At 43.9% G+C, this 22,455-nt stretch overlaps 4 protein-coding genes across 4 annotated transcripts in view; 3 read left to right on the top strand and 1 right to left on the bottom strand.

The window, feature by feature from the left end:
- fancc (FA complementation group C) overlaps positions 1-2,297 on the top strand; it is a gene marked incomplete at its 5' end in the record, with an annotated part of 44,235 nt that extends 41,938 nt beyond the window's left edge. Inside the window, 2 exons of the mRNA XM_080531361.1 lie at positions 938-1,153; positions 1,279-2,297. Coding sequence (XP_080387487.1) covers positions 938-1,153; positions 1,279-1,446 — 384 coding nt within the window. The 3' untranslated portion in view covers positions 1,447-2,297. The remainder of the gene's footprint in view (positions 1-937; positions 1,154-1,278) is intronic.
- Positions 2,298-2,446: 149 nt separating this feature from the next.
- The window catches only part of aopep (aminopeptidase O (putative)), a gene marked incomplete at its 5' end in the record, with an annotated part of 62,824 nt that continues 42,815 nt past the window's right edge, over positions 2,447-22,455 (bottom strand). The window contains 3 exons of the mRNA XM_080531359.1: positions 2,447-3,364; positions 13,755-13,924; positions 14,088-14,174. Coding sequence (XP_080387485.1) covers positions 13,784-13,924; positions 14,088-14,174 — 228 coding nt within the window. The 3' untranslated portion in view covers positions 2,447-3,364; positions 13,755-13,783. The remainder of the gene's footprint in view (positions 3,365-13,754; positions 13,925-14,087; positions 14,175-22,455) is intronic.
- Positions 6,069-6,530, top strand: LOC308158727 (polyubiquitin-like; the record flags this gene model as incomplete). The annotated part of the gene is made up of 1 exon (XM_080532419.1): positions 6,069-6,530. One exon carries the CDS (start codon positions 6,069-6,071, stop codon positions 6,528-6,530), a length of 462 nt encoding a protein of 153 aa, XP_080388545.1.
- Positions 8,407-9,158, top strand: LOC308157753 (ubiquitin-like protein ISG15; the record flags this gene model as incomplete). The annotated part of the gene is made up of 2 exons (XM_080531360.1): positions 8,407-8,410; positions 8,767-9,158. The coding sequence occupies 2 exons, from the start codon at positions 8,407-8,409 to the stop codon at positions 9,156-9,158; spliced, it is 396 nt and encodes a 131-aa protein (XP_080387486.1).

Below are 22,455 nucleotides of genomic sequence, written 5' to 3'. Positions count from 1 at the left end.
GGTTCATCTTGACCCACTTACCTGTATGCATCTATGGGTTAAGAATTTCCTTTTACACACATATAGTACTGCATCCAACTCCATGTCTCATGTAAAACAGTTTATGGGTGATTGCGGACAGTATTGAACACTTTGTGTGGACATCAGACAAGAAGACATGCATAAAAACATTATTTAACATGGGCGTCAATGGGAAATTGTGGCATCACCAGTTTCAGTATTTTTCAATACTTTCCACCACTTGGATTTCTTAAGACTTTTGATATGTTATGAAGGACATATCCATGAGACTAGGACAGTTGAAAGAGTTTCTGTTGCAATTTGTCTGAGGTCATATTGTATAATGCCTGTACTATCAAGGTGCTGGAATCATTCCTCAGAGATTTTGGTCCATATTGACATTATAGCATCACGCAGTTGCTGAAGTCTGTGCCAAGAAAATGTGTGTAATTGATTCCTATGCAAATCAGAGACCCTATAACAAAGATATTAATTCCAAAATTACATAAACTATTATTCTTGCATTAAGATGAGACTCAAGACTCAATTCAACTTATTGAGTGATTTGTTGATGGCTTTTTAGCTAATGTTAAGTGTCATAGTAAAGGGTATGAATACTTATGCACATGAGGTATTTCTGTGTTTCAATTTGAATACATTTGCAGAAATTTCTAAAAACGTTCACTTTACGTAATTTTGGGGTATTGTGTGTGGATTGATGATTTTTAAAATATATTTAATCATTTTAAATTGAGTCTATAACACAACAAAATGTGGAAAACTTGAAGGGGTATGATGACTTTCTATAGGCACTGTATAGCTGAATATCACCCTAATGAACCTTTATGTTTCTGTAAAGCAGGTAGGCTTACAGGGATTGGGCTCAGGTATTGTGTAGAACTGAATTATTAGTTATTAATATTGTTATTATTTCCAGGTGGCCGCAAGAGAAGCCTGGGACCATCTGAGGTCCCTCTTCCTGGTCTCAGCCCCTTCCTGTCTTCCTGCTGAACACCTGCAATCATTGGTCAAGCTGCTTGTAGCCCGCCCTCAGCAGCCATCCCTAGCTCCACTATTGGTCCTCTCCCTCCTGGTGAACTTTGCTGTGTTCTCCAACCACCCCCTGGGTGTAGCAATGGAGATTGTACGCACGGTGAGTTATCTGTCCTCTATTAGCACCGTCTCTCTCTCTTTCTCTGTCTTTTTCTAGGCTTATATCTACCAATGTAAAGTTCACATTTTGAGAGGCTGAAAGCTTTGTGTGTGTGTGTGTGTTAGGTGGTGGAGCAGTCCCAGCTTGGCCATGAAGCAGTGTGTGTTCTTAGCTCCGTTGAGCTCAGACTAAACAGAGGGAGCTGCTCCTCCAGCGATGCTCACAGCAGAGTTCACCCAAGGCTCAGGGCTCTTCAGGACACACTCACAGAGACACACCCGCCACTACAGTGATAGAACACACAGCAACACTACACTATACTATACAGATATAGTATAGTAGATAGAACGCACAGCAACACTACACTATGCAGATATAGTATAGTATAGTAGAGTAGATAGAACGCACAGCGTTATCTATGCAGATATAGTATAGTATAGTAGATACTATAGCACACAAGCTCAGACATCCTAACAGAGACAAACTGACAGGACACACACATTCATTGAGAATACACAGGACATGTGGAGATGCTTCAACAGAGAGAGAGACAGACACACACACACACACACACACACACACACACACACACACACGCGTTGACAGGACTCAGAGACTCTACATCAGTGACAGCAGGACATTCTCCTTGGAGGCAGCAGCTCATAAAACCTGTCCAAACCCCCTAACTCATAACCGTCTCAGAACACACATTCCTCATACTACACACACACACATTCCTCATACCACACACACACACATTCCTCATACTACACACACACACATTCCTCATACCACACACACACACACACACATTCCTCATACCACACACACACATTGAGAAACATCCGGTGGTATGCAGAAAACCTGTTTTGTACATCCAGTATTGTTTGTGTTGAAGCCATGGATTACACAATATGCACATTGACAACACAGTTTAATTTAAAGATTATACTTTGTAAATAAATGTTATGTAAACTCTAAATATGAGTATGTAAATAGGGTGTATTTCTTTATTTGTTAATACATGATGTAGTGGTCCATTCTCTGTGCTTTTGTGGTGATTCTCATTCATAATTCAGTAGCTGTATTATTATAATTGTGGATGCCAGGAAGAGTAGCTGATGTTTTTGCATCAGCTAATGGGGATCCTAATAAAATCAAAATCAAAGCTCTCTCTCTCAAATCATTTTCAAATATGTGTTGGATGTGCGTTGAAATATAATGAAAGATGAAAGAAAAATAGGAATTATTTAGGAATCATACATTTTATTGACAGATTTACAAACTGGTTTGCATTGTCTAAATTGTTCTATAAGAGAAAATACAATAATATTATTATTTTTAAATGTCCTGAGTCTGCCAACCACATAACCTTTTCACTCATTTACAGTACAACATACAAATGTAAGAGATACCATTAGCATGGTACCTCCTCACTCATCCATTTGAGAAAGCTATAGATGACAGCAGATAGGGTTACTGTAGCTGTTATGTATGACAACATAACTCACCTGAGGGAATATTTCCAGTGTAAACTCAGACCAGATCACAGCCACAGACTAAACACACAGACGCTCTGGGGAAATTAAAGGTGATGGATACACAGGCCTGCTTTTATGCCTGGAACATCTGTGCCCCCATAATATAACCTCACTTCTCCCTTGACTCTATCAGCCCAGACAGAGAAAATGACTGAATAGGTTCCAGTCACATGGTTGTCTTACAGTATCTACCTACTCTAGCAGAGTATTTTAACATCAGTGATCATGGAGGAAAGGCTAGAAGAAGATTAGAACTAGGGTCGGGACACAAGTTGCTTTTGAAGTTTGAAATCAAGACGCTCAACTCAAGTGATTGCTTCCTGAAGCAGCCACAGATCAGCAGAGTGTAGACCAACCTCAATGGGAGGGTGGAAAATGTACATACGCAGGCACACAACCTGTGTAACCCCCCCCCTCCCAAAAGAAAACCTTGTGTTTCGGTTCAATTCAAATGTGTCGAGTTGGCACGCACTGGCTTTCTCTGAGATGATGCAATAATGAGAAAGTGTCTGTTGCGTGTTACACACTGGTTCTCTCGTCCTGACGACTGGAGAGGAAGTGGTGGAGTGTCAGTGGTGAGAAGGCAGATGACGACCTCCCTGGCCCCCTTATACGACCCCTGTGCCAGGGTTGCGGGGGTCCCGACGAGGCTCGTGGTCAGCTGCTAACCCTGGAAAAAAGAGAATAATTATCATCAGAAGGACTGTCCCGAGGATAAATGTCTATAGCCCTCAGTGGCTGCTGTTAAGAATACAAGGGGACCTTTGGATGACAGGGACAAATGTATCCACTTGAGAGCAGTCCGTTCTTATCTCGCTAAACCAACTCAAGGCAGTTGAGAGTATGAGCATATACGAGTGAGTCAGCGTATTCTCTGGTTCGGCTCTGCTGTTACAACCAGGTCTGGCGGACTACAGTTGTTCTACTCCAGCGATAGTCTGTCATTGTCCAGTGGCGGTGTGTAGTGGGCCTGTAGTTGTCCAGCATCAGTGTGTAGTGGGCTGGACTCCTGTTCCTGCTGAACTGAGCCAGTGGTTTAGTAGTACTGTTATCAGCTCAGTAGGCACAGGAGGCAAAGTCCAAATCCTAGTCCTCCTAGTCCACTCTCCTCAGGTCACACTCCTCATCTCACTGGTTCAAGTAAGACAAGAGGTTTGCAGGCGTTGGATCTCTCACTCTGATAGGATAATTGGTTAATTAAAAAAAATATTATATTATATAAAATAAATCAATAATTCAATCTACCTCTGCTGTGACACTTACAATATGCATTTATAGGAGTCGTATGCAATCAACTTTTCCATGGCCGTGGTAAGACGAATTTCCTTCACACTGGTCTGATTATGAATTCAGAGGATATCAACATCACTGCAGATGCAGACTTCATCACATCGTACCAGAATAGAACATAAGTAGGAACAGGTGGTAGACACAGCTAAAGTTAAAAACATGATTTCTCAAAGTCCCATTCATACCGCTGCTCCGAATATGAACTACATCATCATAAAACATTAATGAAAACTGAAACCGCTGGGAAAACACTTAGGCGCAATTTGACCAGGAACAACAGCTTACATTTACATATGGCATTAAAGAGAGAGAGAAAAGTTAATTTCCCCATGTCTCTTTACCAAGTTGCTTTCGGTCTTTGATGTGCTGAGCCCCATTTCCACCCCATTACACTGTAATAAATCACCTTTTAGATATAGGCTCTGATGGTAATTCCTCTCCTTTACAGGGTCTTGATAGTCATTACTCTTAACAGCCTCTAAATATAGGCCTTTACAGGCAGGCTCCACATGGCCCTCATTGCTAATTCACACATCTGTCCTCGCTTAGTGGCGGCCATTTTGTTGGACGGAAGAAAATGGCCACAGAAACTCACTGCTTCCAACAACTGTCCAATATTCAAAAGCCCGAGAATAACGGTTTTGACCCTGCGTCATTGTTTTGATTAGCAGTCTGTTCAGTCTGTCCTTGTTTCTGCACACAACAGCAGGCTGAGAATGGAAACTGAAAGTACTGTGTCAGTGAGGGAATGACGGTTTCGACCCTCTGTCGTTGTTTGGATTAGTAAGCGAATTGAACTGTTCCGAACCACAGTCTAGTCAGCTATGGTTGTGTGTACAGTACCATGCCCTGCTCAGAATCCTATACTCTTGAGAGAATAATATTCATGTAACATGTATGTTCTTGTCTTTGTGTGTAGAACCTCTGGAACACACGACTCCATAACGGAGTTGTGTGTTCCGGAAGTTCTACACACAAAGACAAGAACATAAATATACTCCTGGGTATTGTAAATACTTGGGCACTACATACTCAATACTTGCATACGGAGAGTGCACTGAATAAGAGTGTACTTCACAGGGCAGGAACAGAGGCTTGTACCTTTAATAAGATACAATTTCTGTAGTTGAAAAGAAGTTGACTGCAGGTTATTATTATTAGGTTATTATTATTAGAACATGGTTTAAACTGCTAACAATAGCAAAAACCATACATGTTTTTTTCATTGCTGAGGATGTTTTCTGACCTTAGCCTGCACCATTTTTTACAATATGCGTCACCTGTCTTTTTATTGACCTGTAATATCCCTCGTACACACTCCTAGGTATGTGTGACGCAGGTCTACCTGCCATTCCTCTCATTATCTGGATCAGCCGGGAGTTTCCTAAACATCCTAAGTTTCGTTTTCCTTTATTGTGTCTGTGTTTACACCAATGTAAGGATAGCACTGTTTTGTGATACGCAGAAACACTCACTTTCTACCAAAAAGTTCAAATTGAATTGGACACACTTTGAATAAAGGCACGTTGTCATAAATAGTTATAACAATTCAAGTTCATGTATTGAATTCCATTCCAAAGTATTTCATAGGTCTGTTCAGCCTGTCCTTGTTACTGCACACGGCAGCAGGCTGTTGTTTCTGAGAATGGAAAGTGAAAGTACTGAGTCAGAGAAGGGGAAAACGAACCTTAGCTGTAGGGGGCAGGACTATCAGCTGTTATAAAACCCTGCTCAGCTGGGAGACAGAGACAGAGAAGGAGGACTGTGTTTGTCAACAAACTGACTTATCCATCTATTCAACAACAAAGATCTATCTGCTGTTTTTTTGGACAATCCAGCCCCAAACAACAAGGTAAAACTATTTTCTATACCCTATGAAAAACATGCAATGTTAATGAAGTTTTGAGCAGATCTGAAATCACATAACATTTGACAGATATTCGGTACGATATATCTTAGAAGACATCTTCTAAATATCTTAGAATATATTCAATTAAGTACTGTACCGTGATGACTTCACTTATGGTATTTTAAGGGCCATGAAATAAATGCTCCATTTCCTTTTCAGGTAACTTTGTTTCATCATGGATATCACTATCACAATGCTGAATGGGAACTCGCATTCCCTGAAGGTGCAGCCACACATGAAAGTGGCGGAGCTCAAGAGTCTCATTGACCAACATCTGAACGTGCCCATAGAAATGCAGAGGCTGTCCACTGAAAACAAGATTCTCAGCGACGACTCCAAACCTTTGAGCGACTATGGCCTGCATTCTGGATGTACAGTCTTGGTGCTGATCACCGAGCCTGGTCCGATTCAGGTGTTATTCAAGAATGAGAAGGGCCAGACGACAACATATGACATTCTGCCGGGAGAGACTGTGACCCAGTTCAAGACCAAAATCCACAACAAGGAAGGAGTTCCTGCGGACCAAATGAGGCTGATTCACAACGGCAAGCAGATGGAGGATGGCAGGAAGCTGGAGGACTATGGTGTCAAAGCTCGTAGCACCATTTACCTAACTCTCCGTCTGAGAGGGGGCTGAAGACATGACATGTCCACCTGGGTCAGGTGTCTGTACAGGGCCCTGTATTTATTGATAGAACAGAATAATAAAAATAATAAATAAATAAATAATAAAATAGATTTTTTTTAAAATATTACTGTATAACTGTATTATGTTTTTCATTTGTATAATGTATGTCAATGTGATTGCACTGTATGTCAATGTGATTGTAATCAAGTAATAAACAAGTCTAAAACCAAAAAAAAGAAAATATAGCCTTTGTCAGTGTGTCTTAATAATGTAAATCTCAAATTGCATTTGAGAAAGAGATGGGGGGGGGAGAAAGAAGATGAATAGGAAGATATGAAGGATGATTAGTTGGGGAAATGGCTCAAAGAGAAGGAATAGTACTGTAGGTAGTTCTACAGACAAGGACAAGAGCTTATGAATTACTCATACCAAAGTACCATACTGATGACTAGAGTTGTCATATTAGTCTGTCAGAGCACCCATGCTTGTCAGAATTGGAGTATTGTCACTCCTCATCTGAAGAGTGCACCTTTAATGGGGCACCTCACCACTTTGTAACTTCATTATCACCAGCACCATACCAGTGTCTACCTACTGTATATGAAAACAATGATTTTCTATGTTCTCTTTCTATGTTCTATGTAAAAGGTAAGACGGGAATGACCCACTATGATGTCATTGGGGCACCTTAAAGGTGCAAACTCCCTCCTCTTTGCTGGAAACTCATATGCAGTTTTCTAAAATCAGTTTAAGTGTATTTGATTTTTATTATCCCCATTGACATCATATGAGGTAATTTTCTTAGGACTTTTAATATATATATTTTTTTTACTACAGAACGTAGATAATCACAGTTTTCACATACAGTGCCCCTTTAATCAGATATGGTTACAACAGCGGACAATATCAAGAATCATGTGAGTTTCTGTCATTACGGAGAATGTTATTGGTAGTGAAAAGCATACACATCACATTGTTTTTACAGTATCTGACACATCACTTGTGTTTTTATTTACCTGTAATATCCCTATGACTCATACACACTAGGTATGTGATACGCAGTTCTACAGGGCATTCCCCTCATTATCTGGATCATTGGGGGGTTTCCTCCACATCCTACAGCAGGTTTCTCTTTATGTTATTGTGTCTGAATCAGTCTGACATGTAAACTAAAGGATGGTGCTGCTGTGTGATATGTAGACAAACAAACTGGTAGTGCAAGTCTTATACACCAATACAATTAGACTTCAGGAAATCAGGCTCCTGGAGAAATATACTGGCTAAATATTGCCACCCCCAAACCAACCCCACGCACACTACAAAAATGAACATATTACAGTAATATATACAGTATATATATATTATATAACTACTTGCACCCTACTGGATTATTTGTATACCACTGGACTACTGTATTATATTGCATTTCATATCATCGTACTTTGCGCAGCATTTTTGCACTATTGAAGCCACTGTAAAACACTTTATTACTTTATCAATGTAGGGTTACTTATTTTACGTATTTACGTTACTTATTATGATTGTGTTTGTTTATCTGAATGCTGCAATGCCAATGTTGAGGAACCAAATCCAAATAATTTTGCTCTTGTGTACCTGTACAGTGAGATGTAATAAAAAGCTATTCTAATTCTGGTTCTGACTTTGAATAAAGCCAAGCTGTCACACGAGTGTAAACGGTTATACAGAATTCCATTCGAAAACATTTCATAGTGCTGCTGTTTTCTACACACAGCAGTAGGCTGCTGCATCAGGAACATTCTGTCAAAGAATGGAAACTAAAAGTATTCCAGGGAAAATGAATCTTAATTGTAGAGGGCGGGACTATCAGCTGTTTAATGGCCTGCTCAGCTGTGGATCATGAGACATGAGTCAGAGACAGAGTCAGAGGTGACATTACTTCAAACAGGAAGATATTGTGTTTACAAATACAGACTTGTCAAACTATTCAGGCTACTGTGATCTACTGTATCTGCTATTTCTGGATTTACCCAGCAACAAGCAGGAAACAATAAGGTAAGTTCTGGCAATTAGAGCTAACCAAATAAATATAGAGATAATCCAATGGTCTGAAAGAAATGTCATTCAGTTCAGTATACTTAACTTTCTGGATACTGATGTAGCTATGCTCTTCTAGATCCATCAATACATATTTCTTTTCAGGTGTTTTATCATGTATCTCACTATCACTTTGATGGATGGGACCTCCCATTCAATGGGGGTGCAGCCAGACACGAGTGTGGGGACCTCAAGAGTCTCATCTGCCAACGTCTGAACGTGCCCGTGGCAAGGCAGAGGCTGTCCACTGACAACGGGCACATCACTCTCGGCGACAACTCCCAGGTCCTGACCTTCAATGGCCTGCAGTCTGGATCGACCGTCATGCTGCTGATCACTGCTGATCATAGCAGCAACATCCAGGTGTTGGTCATCAATGAAAAGCACAACACAAAACCATATGATGTTGAGCCGGGTGAGACCGTGACCCAGTTCAAAGCCAAAGTCCACCAGAAGGAGGGAGTCCCTGTGGACCAACAGATGCTGATCCACGAGGGGAAGGCGCTCCAAGATGGCAGGACGCTGGATTACTATGACATCAAAGCGAACAGCACCATCTAGCCAAATCTTCGTCTACGTGGCGGCTGTTAAACATGGCTTTCTCTTGTCAATATAGTGTAAAAGTAGGAAGAAGCCAAGTATCCACCTGAGACATGATTGCCAATAGTTTTAGGCGCATGCCACGTAATCTCAGGGCCCCTGGTTCGATTCTGGCCATCGACCTATCCTGCATGTCATCCCTTCTCTTTCACCCATCATTCCTCTCTCACCCATCCTTCCTGTCAATCTCCACTGAGTCTATCCCAATAAAGCAGAAATGGCCTGAAAATATATTTTTAAATAAATAATAATGTCACTTTGATGGTTTGTCACTGAGATTCTAATCGTGTAATAAACAAGTCTAAAACAATATTTGTTGGTGCTTCTCAAAATGTAAATCTTTTTCAGATTAAAAAGAGGAGGAGGTGAATGAAGGGGGAGAGGAGGAGGACGGAGGAAGAGTATGAGGTGGAGGAGGATGAAGAAGAGCAGTGGGATAGTTCTCCTCTTGGGTCCACACTGTCTCAGCCAGCAGCGTCACTCCCCAGCTCTCATCAGCACCTTCACCACCAGTCTCCACTCACAGCCACCAGAGCAGTGAAGAGAGGAGGGGAGGGAAACGAGAAGAGAACGGGAAACAACATCATTGTGAAGGTAGAGCGAGAGGGAAGGGGGACGAGGATGAAACAGAGCAGGAGAGAGAGGAGGGGGGGAGAGAGAGAGAGAGAGAGAGAGTGAGAGAGAAAGTGTGTCTGAGGAAAAATGAGAAGAGAAAGAGAAACATCATTGTGAAGGTAGAGCAAGAGGGAAGGGGGGACGGGGATGAGACAGAGCAGGAGAGCGTAGCGCTAGGCTCATTAGTAACATTGCGCAGCGTGTCAAACTTGTGAAGGGACCTCAAAGTAGAATCCCGAGCGGTGCTCAGCTGTGCTGCCGGTGTAGATCTCCAGACAGACAGACAGGCAGGCAGGCAGGCGGAGACAGGAGAGCGGAATTCCTCTAGCATGCTAAAGGCTGCTCATCCCCACAGAACACTCACATAGGCCTGAGCCACTGAATGCAACTGGAACGGGAGCTCCAGAAACACAGAGTTAGTGCCGGCTCAATCTAAGCAACAACAACAACAACAAAAAAGGGCTGGCTTGTTAAAAACAAGACTAAAGAAAAGTATTCTGTTCATTTTTAAAAAGAGACACATCTTTTTGGTGGGATAGGGGAATTGCACAAATGGAAGTGACGACCAACACATTCACTATACCTATAAAGAAGAAAACAAAATACTTAGTGGTAGTCCGTGTGGGAGAGACAGTACTGCACATGGTGAACATAATATACCTCCCGTTTTCACTATATCTTTGTCTCGTTCTCTCTGTCATGCTCTCCTCAGGTGCAGAACTTAGCCACTGTGAACAAAGAGGAGATCAATCACTGTTCACCAATCAGCTAAGCTCTGCGCCTGGCTGGAGAGAGGTCACTTCAACTGTCTGTCTGACACACGCATTAACACACACACACACACACACGCGTGCGCGTTAACACACACACACACACACACACACACACACACTCAAAGTGAGCTCAAAACTTTCCATCCTCTCTCTGTACCCCACTCTCCTGTATGGGGCCTCTCAACTCATCAACATCACTCACTCACTCACTCACACACACACACACACGCATGCACGCATGCACACGCACATATACACACACACACACACGCGCACACACACACGCGCACACACACACACACACACACACACACGCACGCGCACGCGCACACACACACACACACACACACTCTCAGATCATCATGTCATTTATTTGACTTTATTTTTGCGGGTGGCGGTGCCTCTGGTTGCCATGGCAGCCGGCTGGGCCTAGGCTGTGTGGTAATCCCTGGCAATGTGATTTTATCTTAAGTCACAAATCAGCACGCCAGGAACCCACACAACCTAGACATGAAAGGCCAGGATCTCTCTCCCTCTCTCTCGCACTCTCTCTGTCTGTTCCCCTCTTTCTACCCCCCCCCCCCCCTCTCTCTCCAACTCTCTTTCTCCCCCTCTCTCCCTCAGCATCAGCACGCCAGGAAGCCACAGAATCCTGACATGAAAGGCCAGACCTGCAGTTCCTCCCTCCCCCCTCTCCTCCCTTCCTCCCTCCCTCCCCCTCTCCTCCTCTCCCATTCGCCACGGTCGGCTACACCGGCGACATGCCCCTCATTAAGAGGATCAGGAGGGATTCCAGAGGCATGTACCAGGGGGGAAGAAAAGAACGAGGGAGGAGAAAAGAAAGAAAGCAAGGAAGAAAGAAAGGGGGGGGGGAGACCGCCCCCTTCCTTTAAAAAACACAGAGGAGAAAAACTTCCCTGACAGACATGTTATTCTTTGTAAAGACTCTCTTAGTCTTGTTAATCCTCCTGTGCTGTCAGTGAGAGGGTTGGATATGGAGATGCTCCACCTGCTACGGGGATGCGGGGCTTAGAACAGGCGATAACAACCAGTTGTATCTATGAGACAGAATAACATCAGTTAAGCCAACGTCACTTTGGATAAAGGTAAATCTGCTAAATGACTAAAAGAGAAAACAACACGTAATGGGATTCTATTCTGTTCTCTTTTCCCTCTTTTGCAGAGATTGGTATTTTGTACCAAAGCAGAGGTTCTAGAAGGACTAAGGGAGTGAATGATGATGACCAGACATCAATGGATGGAGACAGAGAGGCACTGTGACAGAGGCACTGTGACTGTGTGTGTGTGTGTGTGTGTGTGTGTGTGTGTGTGTGTGTGTGTGTGTGTGTGTGTGTGTGTAGTGGCCCCAGGAGAAGTGATTTATCAGGGATGAGACAGACACACAGCACTCGCCTGGAAAGCCTTTTTCCTCCCCTCTACAAATGCATAAAGCTGTCCTGTGTGTGTGTGTGTGTGTGTGTGTGAGTGTGTGAGTGTGTGCGTGTGTGTGTGTGTGTGTGTGTGTGTGTGTGTGTGTGTGTGTGAGTGTGTGTGTGTGTGTGTGTGTGAGTGTGAGAGGATAAAAGCATGTCTCATCCTGGCTTTGTCACAGCCTGATAACGGTTTTATCTGTCTGTCCGTCCTTCTGTCTGTGTGTCTGGTGGGGGCAGTAAGTCGCTCTCTCTTCTTGCTAGAGAGGAATTGAGCAGCACCTCAAACAACAACCTTTCTTTACACCCACCTCTGGGCCATACAGTACAGATTAGCACAGACTCACAGTAACCCTTGTATCAGGGGAGGCTGGTGGAGGCCTAAAATATACCATTCCTCATGTCCTTCCATGCATTACAATGAGCCCATCCTTCGATTTCTATTTATCTTCTATAAGGATAGAGATGGATCGTATCCCAGCTCGCCAGATCCGGATATGGCTGGGGCACACACGGGGAGCGGCATATTGGGCGGCCGCTCCCGAGGGCGGTATAGGAGTATTTCCGGACAAGGATCCGTCGCGCAACAGCGCCCCCGGGGTGCCGGAATAACAGGTGCTGGGCTCGAGGAGCCAGTCAGCCTAGTCTGCCTGGCGGCCTCTTCTGGGGCTGCCGGCCACGGGGTCGTGCGGCGGATCCTTCGCAATAGGCAGGGGATAATTGGATGCTAGGTTGGGTTCAATTGGCTACCAAATTGGGTGAAAAAGGGATAAAATCTGAAAAACATTTTTATTTTATAAGGATAGAGATATAAAGTCGAATCCATATGCAATGGGTTGAGACTGTCATACGTATATGGACAAAAGGTCATAGTATTGTATGTATCTGAAATAGGTGTGGTGAAGTACTGTACACTTCCATAGGCTAAACTGACTGTTCTTGAACCTTCTTTTCTACATTTCTGTTACTGCGTGTCTCAACCATGACCTGACCCATTCCTGTCTGTCTGTCTCTCTGTCTGTCTACTTAAATCATACATCCCTCTTCCTTTCGTTTCAGTGGGAAGTAACAAATAAACCCCTCTCCCACCCACACACCCACACACTCACCCACACCCACCCACACGGAATTTCAGGGTAAACAGTGTAAAAACCCACACAGTCCAACGGAGCCCTTCTCTGTCTCCTGAGCCCTTCTCTGAAATCGTTCACTGACCCCTTCTCCTTCTCTCTCTCTCTCTCGTTTGTTTGAGGAACACATTCCCAAATTCCTGCACTGACAAACACATCCTGACGGCGCTCCTGTGAAACTGTGGAAAAGGCCCCGTTCCGAGCTCACACACACAGACACGCACACACACACACCGAGGAATGTGCACTAGAGGTGGCCAAGTCACTTCAGGGTGGACCGTCCGTGAGGGTGGGAGAGCTCCAAAAACAAAGGGGCCTTTTAAAGAAGCCGTCTCAGAGCAACACCGAGACAGCAGAACGATCACACACATCCACATGTGGCACACAGGCACTGGACACAGAATATCAATGAAGATATGAATAGACAGAATTGAACTGAATGTCCCATGGTCATTTCCTATTGAGGCTAGTGATACAACAGCTTTTTTTTACGGAGGAAAGCAACAGCATTGATTTATTTTCAAAGGATATTGAAAACTCTTAGAGCTTAGAGCTTCAGTATAGGAAAGCTGATGAAGTTGCTCTAAAAAGCCCAAATATGGGTCGTACCTGTGTGAGGGTCCTCATAGGATCCCTCATCATAAGACCATCTCCTCCACCACTCTGCGTGCTGATTGGTCCATCTCGTCCTGGACCAATGAGAGACAGCGGCCAGCCAGGGCTTGCTGCTCTGGGTCCTCCTGCACCATCAACTCCCCATAGAGATACACACCCATGGCCTGGAGTACACACACACAGACGCACACACACACACACACACACACACACACAATCCCCACAATTATTCTCATATACAGTGAATCGACATTTTATGCTCAAGCATCCATTATGCTTGGACAGACACACTAACATGAATTGTTCAGTGTGTGTATGTGTGTTTACCTGGTGGTGAATAAGAAAGTGTTCCACATCTCCATATGCTTGAGTGTATTTGTGTTTGACCACCAGTTCACACCAGCGATGCTTCACCTGGGAAACATAAATACAAATGAATACAAATTAAATCAATAAATCAATCAATCAAATGCTATTTACGGTACTGTATAGACCGTGCTTACAATAGTATCACTATCATTTGTAGAGGGTAATACCAATTATTAACAATAGATAAACTTAAGAATGGTAAATCTCAGCTGTGTGTGTGTGTGTGTGTGTGTGTGTGTGTAAGATGATGCCTGGCTTTTCTCCTAGAGGATCAATGGGAGCTCTGTTACCGCGGTGACCGGAGAGATTAGAGACTGGTTCTGTCCCCACCTCGCACATCATTCCTCGTCATCCTCTCCCTGTGTGTGTGTGTGTGTGTGTGTGTGTGTGTGTGTGTGTGTGTGTGTGTGTGTGTGTTCCCAGCATATCTGTGTGAATCTCATTTCGCCTCAATCTTAAACTACTGTTCCAAGACGGGATTGATATAGGTTATGATGTCAGCTGCGTTCGCCACCTGTATGTACATCCCTCTCCATAGACAATAAAATACATTCACTTTAGGGAGCGGCAACAATGTGTGTGTGTGGGATTGCTTTTTCATCTACTGTATCTGTGGATTGATAGCTTCTCCCATTCATGATGTATGACATTTGTTTGGCCGTACACCTGCTCTCAGGCCTTGAGAAGCCAGCTGGGTAACACTACGTTGACAAAGGCCGTCTCTGAACGCAGCCTGCACCTCCGCAACAGTCATACATTAACGTGAGCCTTATAGAACCTCAGATGACCTCTCACTCTCCTCTCGTTTTATCCCTCCTCTCTCTCTCTCTCTCTCTCTCTCTCTCTCTCTCTCTCTCTCTCTCTCTCTCTCTCTCTCTCTCTCTCTCTCTTTCTTCTCTTTTTATCCCCTCCTCTCTTTGTATCTTCCCCTCGCTCTCTCCCTGTCTCTCTTTTTACTCCCCCTTTCTCTCTCTCTCTCTCTCTCTCTCTCTCTCTTCTCTTCCTTTCTCCCCCCCCTCTCTCTCTCTCTCTTATAATCCATCATGCTTTTCCAATTTCTTTCCACTCCATATTTCTTCTCTCCACCCTCACAATTTATTTCCCTCATTTTCTCTCGATCTGTCAATTTCTATTCCTCTTAAGCACTTAGCAGTTTCTCTCTCTCTCTGACTCATGTTCTGCTAAAATGGACCCGTTTCACATCGTATCTCCCTCTCCTGTCTAACACCGCCTCACTCTTCTTCTCCACATCCCCTCATATCTTTCATTGACAAATCTTTATCTCTCTCTCTCTCTCACTGTCACTTTCTCTCTCTCGCTTTCTATTTAGAAATTCTCCACAGCTCAACAGAAAAAACAGGAATAAAATAGACATGGTTGCCAGTCTTTCACTGATGAGATATGGCACGAGATAAAGACACACGTGCACACACACACCCACACACACACACACACACACACACACACACACACACACACCCACACACACCCACACCCACCCACACCCACCCACACACACCCACACCCACCCACATACACACCCCTGCAGGGCAGCAGGCCTGTCTGTCCTAAATGAGACAGTGTGTGTGAGAGTAAGTGGGGTGATGTCATTTCCCTCTCGTTGTAATCAATCAGTTCTGCTTGTGACATCCTGTCTTCTGTCCAAATGTGTGGGTTTGGACATGCAACATACAATGTGTGTGTGTGTGTGTGTGTGTGTGTGTGTGTGTGTGTGTGACCTCTCCATAGTAGTCATGTGGAGATCTGCACCTGTGTCTCTTGTGTCGTGAGTATACAGTGATGGTTTACATGTTGCAGACAGAGTGTGTGTAATGGTTTGCATGTGTTAGTGTACGTGTGTGTGTGTGTGTGTGTGTGTGTGTGTGTGTGTGTGTACACTGTGTTTGTGCCCTCCAGCCAGCCCTGCCCTGCTGCCCTGTGTAGCCCCAGCAGCTGTTGTGTGTGCTGGGTTACATTCCTGGGGAGAGCCCTGAAGCGGCCCAGCTGCCTGGTTCCCCTTTTACCCCATCACTGCCCTCCCTGGGCCCCTATCTGAGGGAGAGACGCAATTACACAGGACATTCCTCAATTTATTACAACACACACACACACACGCACGCACGCGCACACACACACACACACACACACACACACAACGTGTTTGCACAAAGACAAATATGATAAGTGCAGCCACACACCTAAAACCACTCACCCACATTCATGTACTGTACATTGAATGCACAAATTCACCAACAGGGTTTCACAAGCAAAGAGCGTATACACACACACCTACAAATATTCACTTTCTAAACACGAGTGCAAACCCGTACGTACTGAACTCACTCCATTAAATGTATACACACACACACACACACACACACACACATTCCAACTGACACACGCCTACTGTAAATGTTCATTTCAATTGATCAAATCAACACTTTTAAGATATAGTATAACCACATCATGAATAAAAGAATAACCTTGAATACCTTCTATGCATAAATGATCTATCTCGCTTTCAAAGCCCAAGCCCTATTCCTCCTCAACCGAGCCCTCGTCATGCTGTATTTCAGAGCGATGGAGTGCACAGTAATGTATGCCTGACTCCATCTGAAATAAAGTCCCACATACATTATACTGTATATGAAATATGTATATGAACAGACACCAAGGAAAGGCCCACGGTCTGAGTTATATACTCTTTCATTCAATCTGTCTGCATATCTTTCTTTCCCCACATATGACATGTGCTGTATTAAGTGTCTTGGTGTGGGGTTAGGTTTTAATTCCTCCTCTCCTCCTCCTTCTATTCCTCACCTCATCTCTCTCTCTCTCTCTCTCTCTCTCTCTCTCTCTCTCTCTCTCTCTCTCTCTCTTTCCTGCACATAAGCTGTGAGCCATGAGCCATGAGTCCCTCCTTCCATGTGAAACACCCCTCTGAACCCTGACTCCAGGGTTAAGGCTAGCGGAGGATTTAGGATGTGGCACAATGCGTCCTGTGTGCTTGACCGACAGATGGCCTTCACACACGTGCACACACACACACACACACACACACACGCACACACACACACACACACACACACGCACACACACGCACACACAAGCACACACATCACACACTACCTCAAACATTACATGAGACCCACATGAAAGGAAGCAAGGCAAAGTCACGCACTCATGCAAACACATTCATGTTCATGCCAAGACACACATGCACACGCACATGCACCGAACACACACACACAAACACACACACACACACACACACACACAATATATGCATGGTCATTCACACACTTCCACATGCAGTAACATATACACATAGTCATGGTCATTCACACACTTACACACATAACCTCTTACACACATGCACTTAAGCTAGGACTCACACGCTATCCTTCACACCACATTAAACCACGTCACAACCACCCAGCTTGCTAGAGTAATGTAAACCCTTGCACACACACACACACACACACACACACACACACACACACACACACACACACACACACTCACACACACACACACATCTGACAATGCTCACATGGAAAGACGTAGCACTAACACACAGTATACATCAAACATGATGTATATTCACAAACCCAACCTACACCTACGTGAAGTAAACATTCTCAATCTAGACAGGAGATCTGCACTTAAGTCTGTATTTATTTAACATTTTCAAACAAATTGATCATCCATCTTCTGGATTGGTGAGAGACAAAGAAAAGAAGTAGAAGGGTGTATACCCCCACGCGCACGCACACACACGCACACGCACGCACACGCACACGCACACGCACACACACACACACACACACACACACACACACACACACACAGGATATAAATGGCCACATTTAAAAGGAGACACAGGGAAATAACATTGTCTGAATGAAGGCACTGACATTAGGACCAGACCATTGACCATGACCATTGCCCTCAGTGTGTGTGTGTGTGTGTGTGTGTGTGTGTGTGTGTGTGTGTGTGTGTCTTTGTGTTTGTGTTTGTGTGTGCGTGCAACTGACCAGGTTATTTTTAGAGAATGTTTTTTTTTAGCTTGGACTTGAATGCCAAACTAAAGGAGATTCTCATCTGCAATTTCCATTCTGGACAAGTGCTGAAAGCCAACTCTTATTCCCACTTGTTTCTAAGAGACAATGTTGTATATTCTAAGAATAGGAGTATTTTTTAAAATATCTTTTCGGGCATTTCTGCTTTATTAGGATAGAGACAGTAGAGATCGACTGGAAGGAAGGGTTAGAGAGAGAGGAGGGATGACATGCAGGATTGGGTCGATGGCCGGAATTGAATCAGGGACCCTGCAATTACATGGCATGCACCTTAGTGAGCTACGCCTCCAAGGCACCCAAGTACAGAAGTATTTCTGTTAAAGGCTGAGTGCATTGCAAAGCAGAGAATCGCAAGGTTAACATAATCGAAATGTTTCTCAGAACAGTGTCAACTTGATGTACATTCAGGATAGCACTCTACTGTACATAACACATTACACTCTTTAGTGTACTGTATGTTAATAAAACGTTGGAGCACAAAAAGAATATCCGCTAACAAATCATATTTATGCAGCCTCATATAAGTGAGGGGAAATAAATTCAATTATTCTTTTCAAGACAAGGCACGTGTTAATGACCGAGCTTTATGTGTTCACTTTATAGGCTCGACCACAGCTGTGCTTTCTGCTGCACTTAGCACAAGAGGACAGAAAAGCACCATTAAGCCCCCCAAAACACACACCTTATCGCATACATAAACACTATTAAACTCTAAGCCCATAATTGTGCTATTAAGAATCTTGCAATGGTACGACCTAAAGGGAATATCTCGGTAATGCCAGTAAAGAACAGTTCTATTACTCAATACACGCCGTGTGTGTGTGTGTGTGTGTGTGTGTGTGTGCGCGTGTGTGTGTGTGTGCGTGTGTGTGTGTGTGTGTGTGTGTGTGTGTGTGTGTGTGTGTGTGTGTGTGTGTGTGTGTGTGTGTGTGTTGGAGCCATATTGAGGTTTTCTGAGTTTGGTTAAGAAAACCTATGAATTAGATATTCTGTGTTTACATCAGATTATGAAATATGTTTATATAAAATGTTTTATTTACCTTTTTGATTATGTCCTATGTATTTGATTATGTACCTTTAACGATATAGAGATTGGTCCCATACCTGATACTGACCTAATTACTGTGTGTGACATAGAGGATGTTGCACCTGGTAGAATGCCTTTAAATAGGTGACCGAAATGTGTGTTTGGTAGGTTATGGCGGAGAGCTTCCAATTTTCCGACCGTGCTCAAGGCAACTCATAACGCGCACAGGATGATCACATATGGAACTATATTGAGACTACCTGTAAGGCACTGGAGTTCACTGTTGCTTTACTATTTTGTAGAAAAGTCAACCAGAGTTTAGTTTAATAAATGACTTTCACTTTGGATAAACATCTCTGTGTGTGTTTTACTTGAAGAGTGTGTGTCGGTAACTTTCACCATAACGTCAGTGGCTAAATGGAAGTGTGGATTAGCCATTACAGTGTGCGTGTGTGTGTGTGTGTGTGTGTGTGTGTGTGTGTGTGTGTGTGTGTGTGTGTGTGTGTGTGTGTGTGTGTGTGTGTGCGTGTGTGTGTGTGTGTGTGTGTGTGTGTGTGTGGTCTTACTTCAGCGTCCTGGTTCTGTAGATTGTAGGTTCTTTGTAGCAAACGCAATGATCTCACATTTAGCTCCTCCTCTTCCAGCAGAAGCTCCAATAGCAACACCATCTGCTCCGGGGTCACCTAGGAAACGCAAACAATAGGGTGGGGTTACTGATGTGTACTGAATGACCACAAAACAACACATACACCAACACTAATGCAAGCGTACACACAGGCAAACACACACACACACACACACACACACACACACACACAAATGCAGGTGTGTCACAGGGGGTTCTGGCCTATCGGAGGGCAGCATGTGGTCACTGGGGGGTGAAGGGTGAAAGGCTAAGCCTAGAAAGCAGAGTCTGGGTGGAGCTCTGGGGTTTAGGAACTGTTATGGGATATCAACCTGGTCCTGAAGGTCTCACACACACACACACAGCTTTTGTGCTCTCTCTACACACACACACACACACACACACACACACACACACACACACACACACACACACACACACACACACACACACACACACACACACACACACACACACACACAATGGATATCATACAAACATCCACACTAACATACTGCACACAACACTCTCTCTAACAGAGTGCCATACTCAGAATGGGAAATCATGTAATTTGGTTTGAGAGGAGCTTTATGAGAAACACATTCATATCAGTCTGTTTTTAATACGCTCTCATCGAGGAGCCAACAGTAATTTGACTGAGCTGGAAGAGTTATTACCAGGGACAAAGAGAGGGCTGTGTTCTAAAATTAGAAAATATTAGAAAACTATCGTGGAAATCCTCAGGATAGCGCTTGGGGAACGCTGGGGGAACGTTAGGATTTGAAGCGAGAAGAGAGGCGGAGGAGTAAACCTGTAGAGACTGAGAACAGACCGAACGAGAGGAAAAGAAAAAGAGGAATAGAAATAAAGAGAGAGAGAGGGACAAAGCTCGCTCTTATTAAAACTCGAAACCTTTCGGGAGAACAACAGTGAAAAAACAGCAGAGAGAGACAAATTAAGGAAAGAAAATCTTTCCATGAAGTTATGTTATGTCTCATGATTTCTAGAGCGGAATTAAGTCCCTATTCAAATGAAAAACAGGAACCAGATTTTAGGGAAAGAGAAATATACATGTTATTAATGTTGCAACCCCAAAACGATGTATTTGATGTATTGCATATACTGTAGCACTACTGTTAAAAGTAATGATCAAAGGAATCATATTGTTTGCATGTGTGTGACTGACAGCGTCAAAGGGCCCCCATGGTGTTGTGAGCTGTGCCCAGCCTTGCCTGCATCTCTCTGGGATAGACCAGGTGCATACAGCCCCTCTTTTTCTCCATGTAGTTGAGGATGGAGGCTCTATTGAGACTGATGTGAAAATGGGGTGAGATGAATGTGTGTTTGGATTTGTGTGTATGTGTGTGTGCGTGTGCGTGCATGTGTGCGTGTGTGGTGTGGGTGTGATTTAGTGGGTGTGAGTGAGTGGAATGTGTGCTTGTGTTTTCGTCAGTGAGTATATGCGCAAGGATGGGGGGGAATGACGACAATGTGCTATTCTTACTCTGTTATCGCATCAGAATCCAGTGCTAGCTCTTTACTCACTATCACAGACACACGCACGCACACACACACATACATTTTTTCTTTCACTTCAACCCCCCCCTTTTTGGCTCTCATAGCGTTAGTCTCAAACTGTATTTTGTGAAATATCCTTGCCTAAAATGGCTAAGAAATACCAGGAGATCCTTATCCCTTATATAAGGTATGTGTCCTTTCTACAGAGAGCAGGGAGTATCTGAGTAGAGTCTGGTCTGAGAGGATCATTTTCAGACAGGGGTTGGCAAAAAGTCAACTCAAACAGAGCTATGGAGAATGATAGTCCTTTAACCTGTGGAAGCTATGTAGCTTCTACTGTCGTTTCTAATCAGCCCCCCCCCCCCCCCATCTGTATTTTAACATGAAAAACAAAAATGTCTCTCCTCTCTTCTCCTCACCCTCTTTTCACCTCAGCTCATCTTTTTCCTTCCTTCTCTTTTCTCCTCTCTACACCCCTCCTCTTCTCTTCTTCTCTGATCCCTCCATCTTCTCTGTCTGGCAACAAGGTCAGATTCCATTTTGTGGGAGCCAAGTGTTTGGAAACGTCCCCCCCATCTTTAAGGGTCTCTGTGGGGCCCACCCTAGCTCCTTCTCTCTACCGGCAACTTTGAAAATCCTCCTCATACACACGCTAATAGCCCCCTCGCCACACTCCAGACACAAGCTAACACACACACACACACACACACACACACACACACACACCTCACACACTAAATGTTGTTAAACACACAGACCTGACTACCTCCCTTTTTCCAAGCACATCCACCCAGACAGACAAGTGCTAATCTGTTAGAGGATAACACCCCTGCTCTATGTGCCACATGGTGTTTAAACTCTTTTGTTCTCGTCTTCTTCATAGAGCAGCAAAGCCTATAGTCTGCTTGGATTTCTGTGTGTGTATGTGTGTGTGTGTGTGTGTGTGTGTGTGTGTGGACGATATCAAGAGAGGAAAAGGTGAACTCCCTGGCTGGGAACTCCCCGTCCATGGGGTGGGCGCCTACTTGGTAGCACACACATACGCGCATGCATGCACACACAAGCACACAGACG

Source organism: Nansenia antarctica (assembly GCF_963989245.1).
Source record: "Nansenia antarctica genome assembly, chromosome: 5".
Taxonomy (NCBI): domain Eukaryota; kingdom Metazoa; phylum Chordata; class Actinopteri; order Argentiniformes; family Microstomatidae; genus Nansenia; species Nansenia antarctica.
Note: the sequence above shows the minus strand (reverse complement) of the source record. Positions and strands in the feature narration are given on the sequence as shown.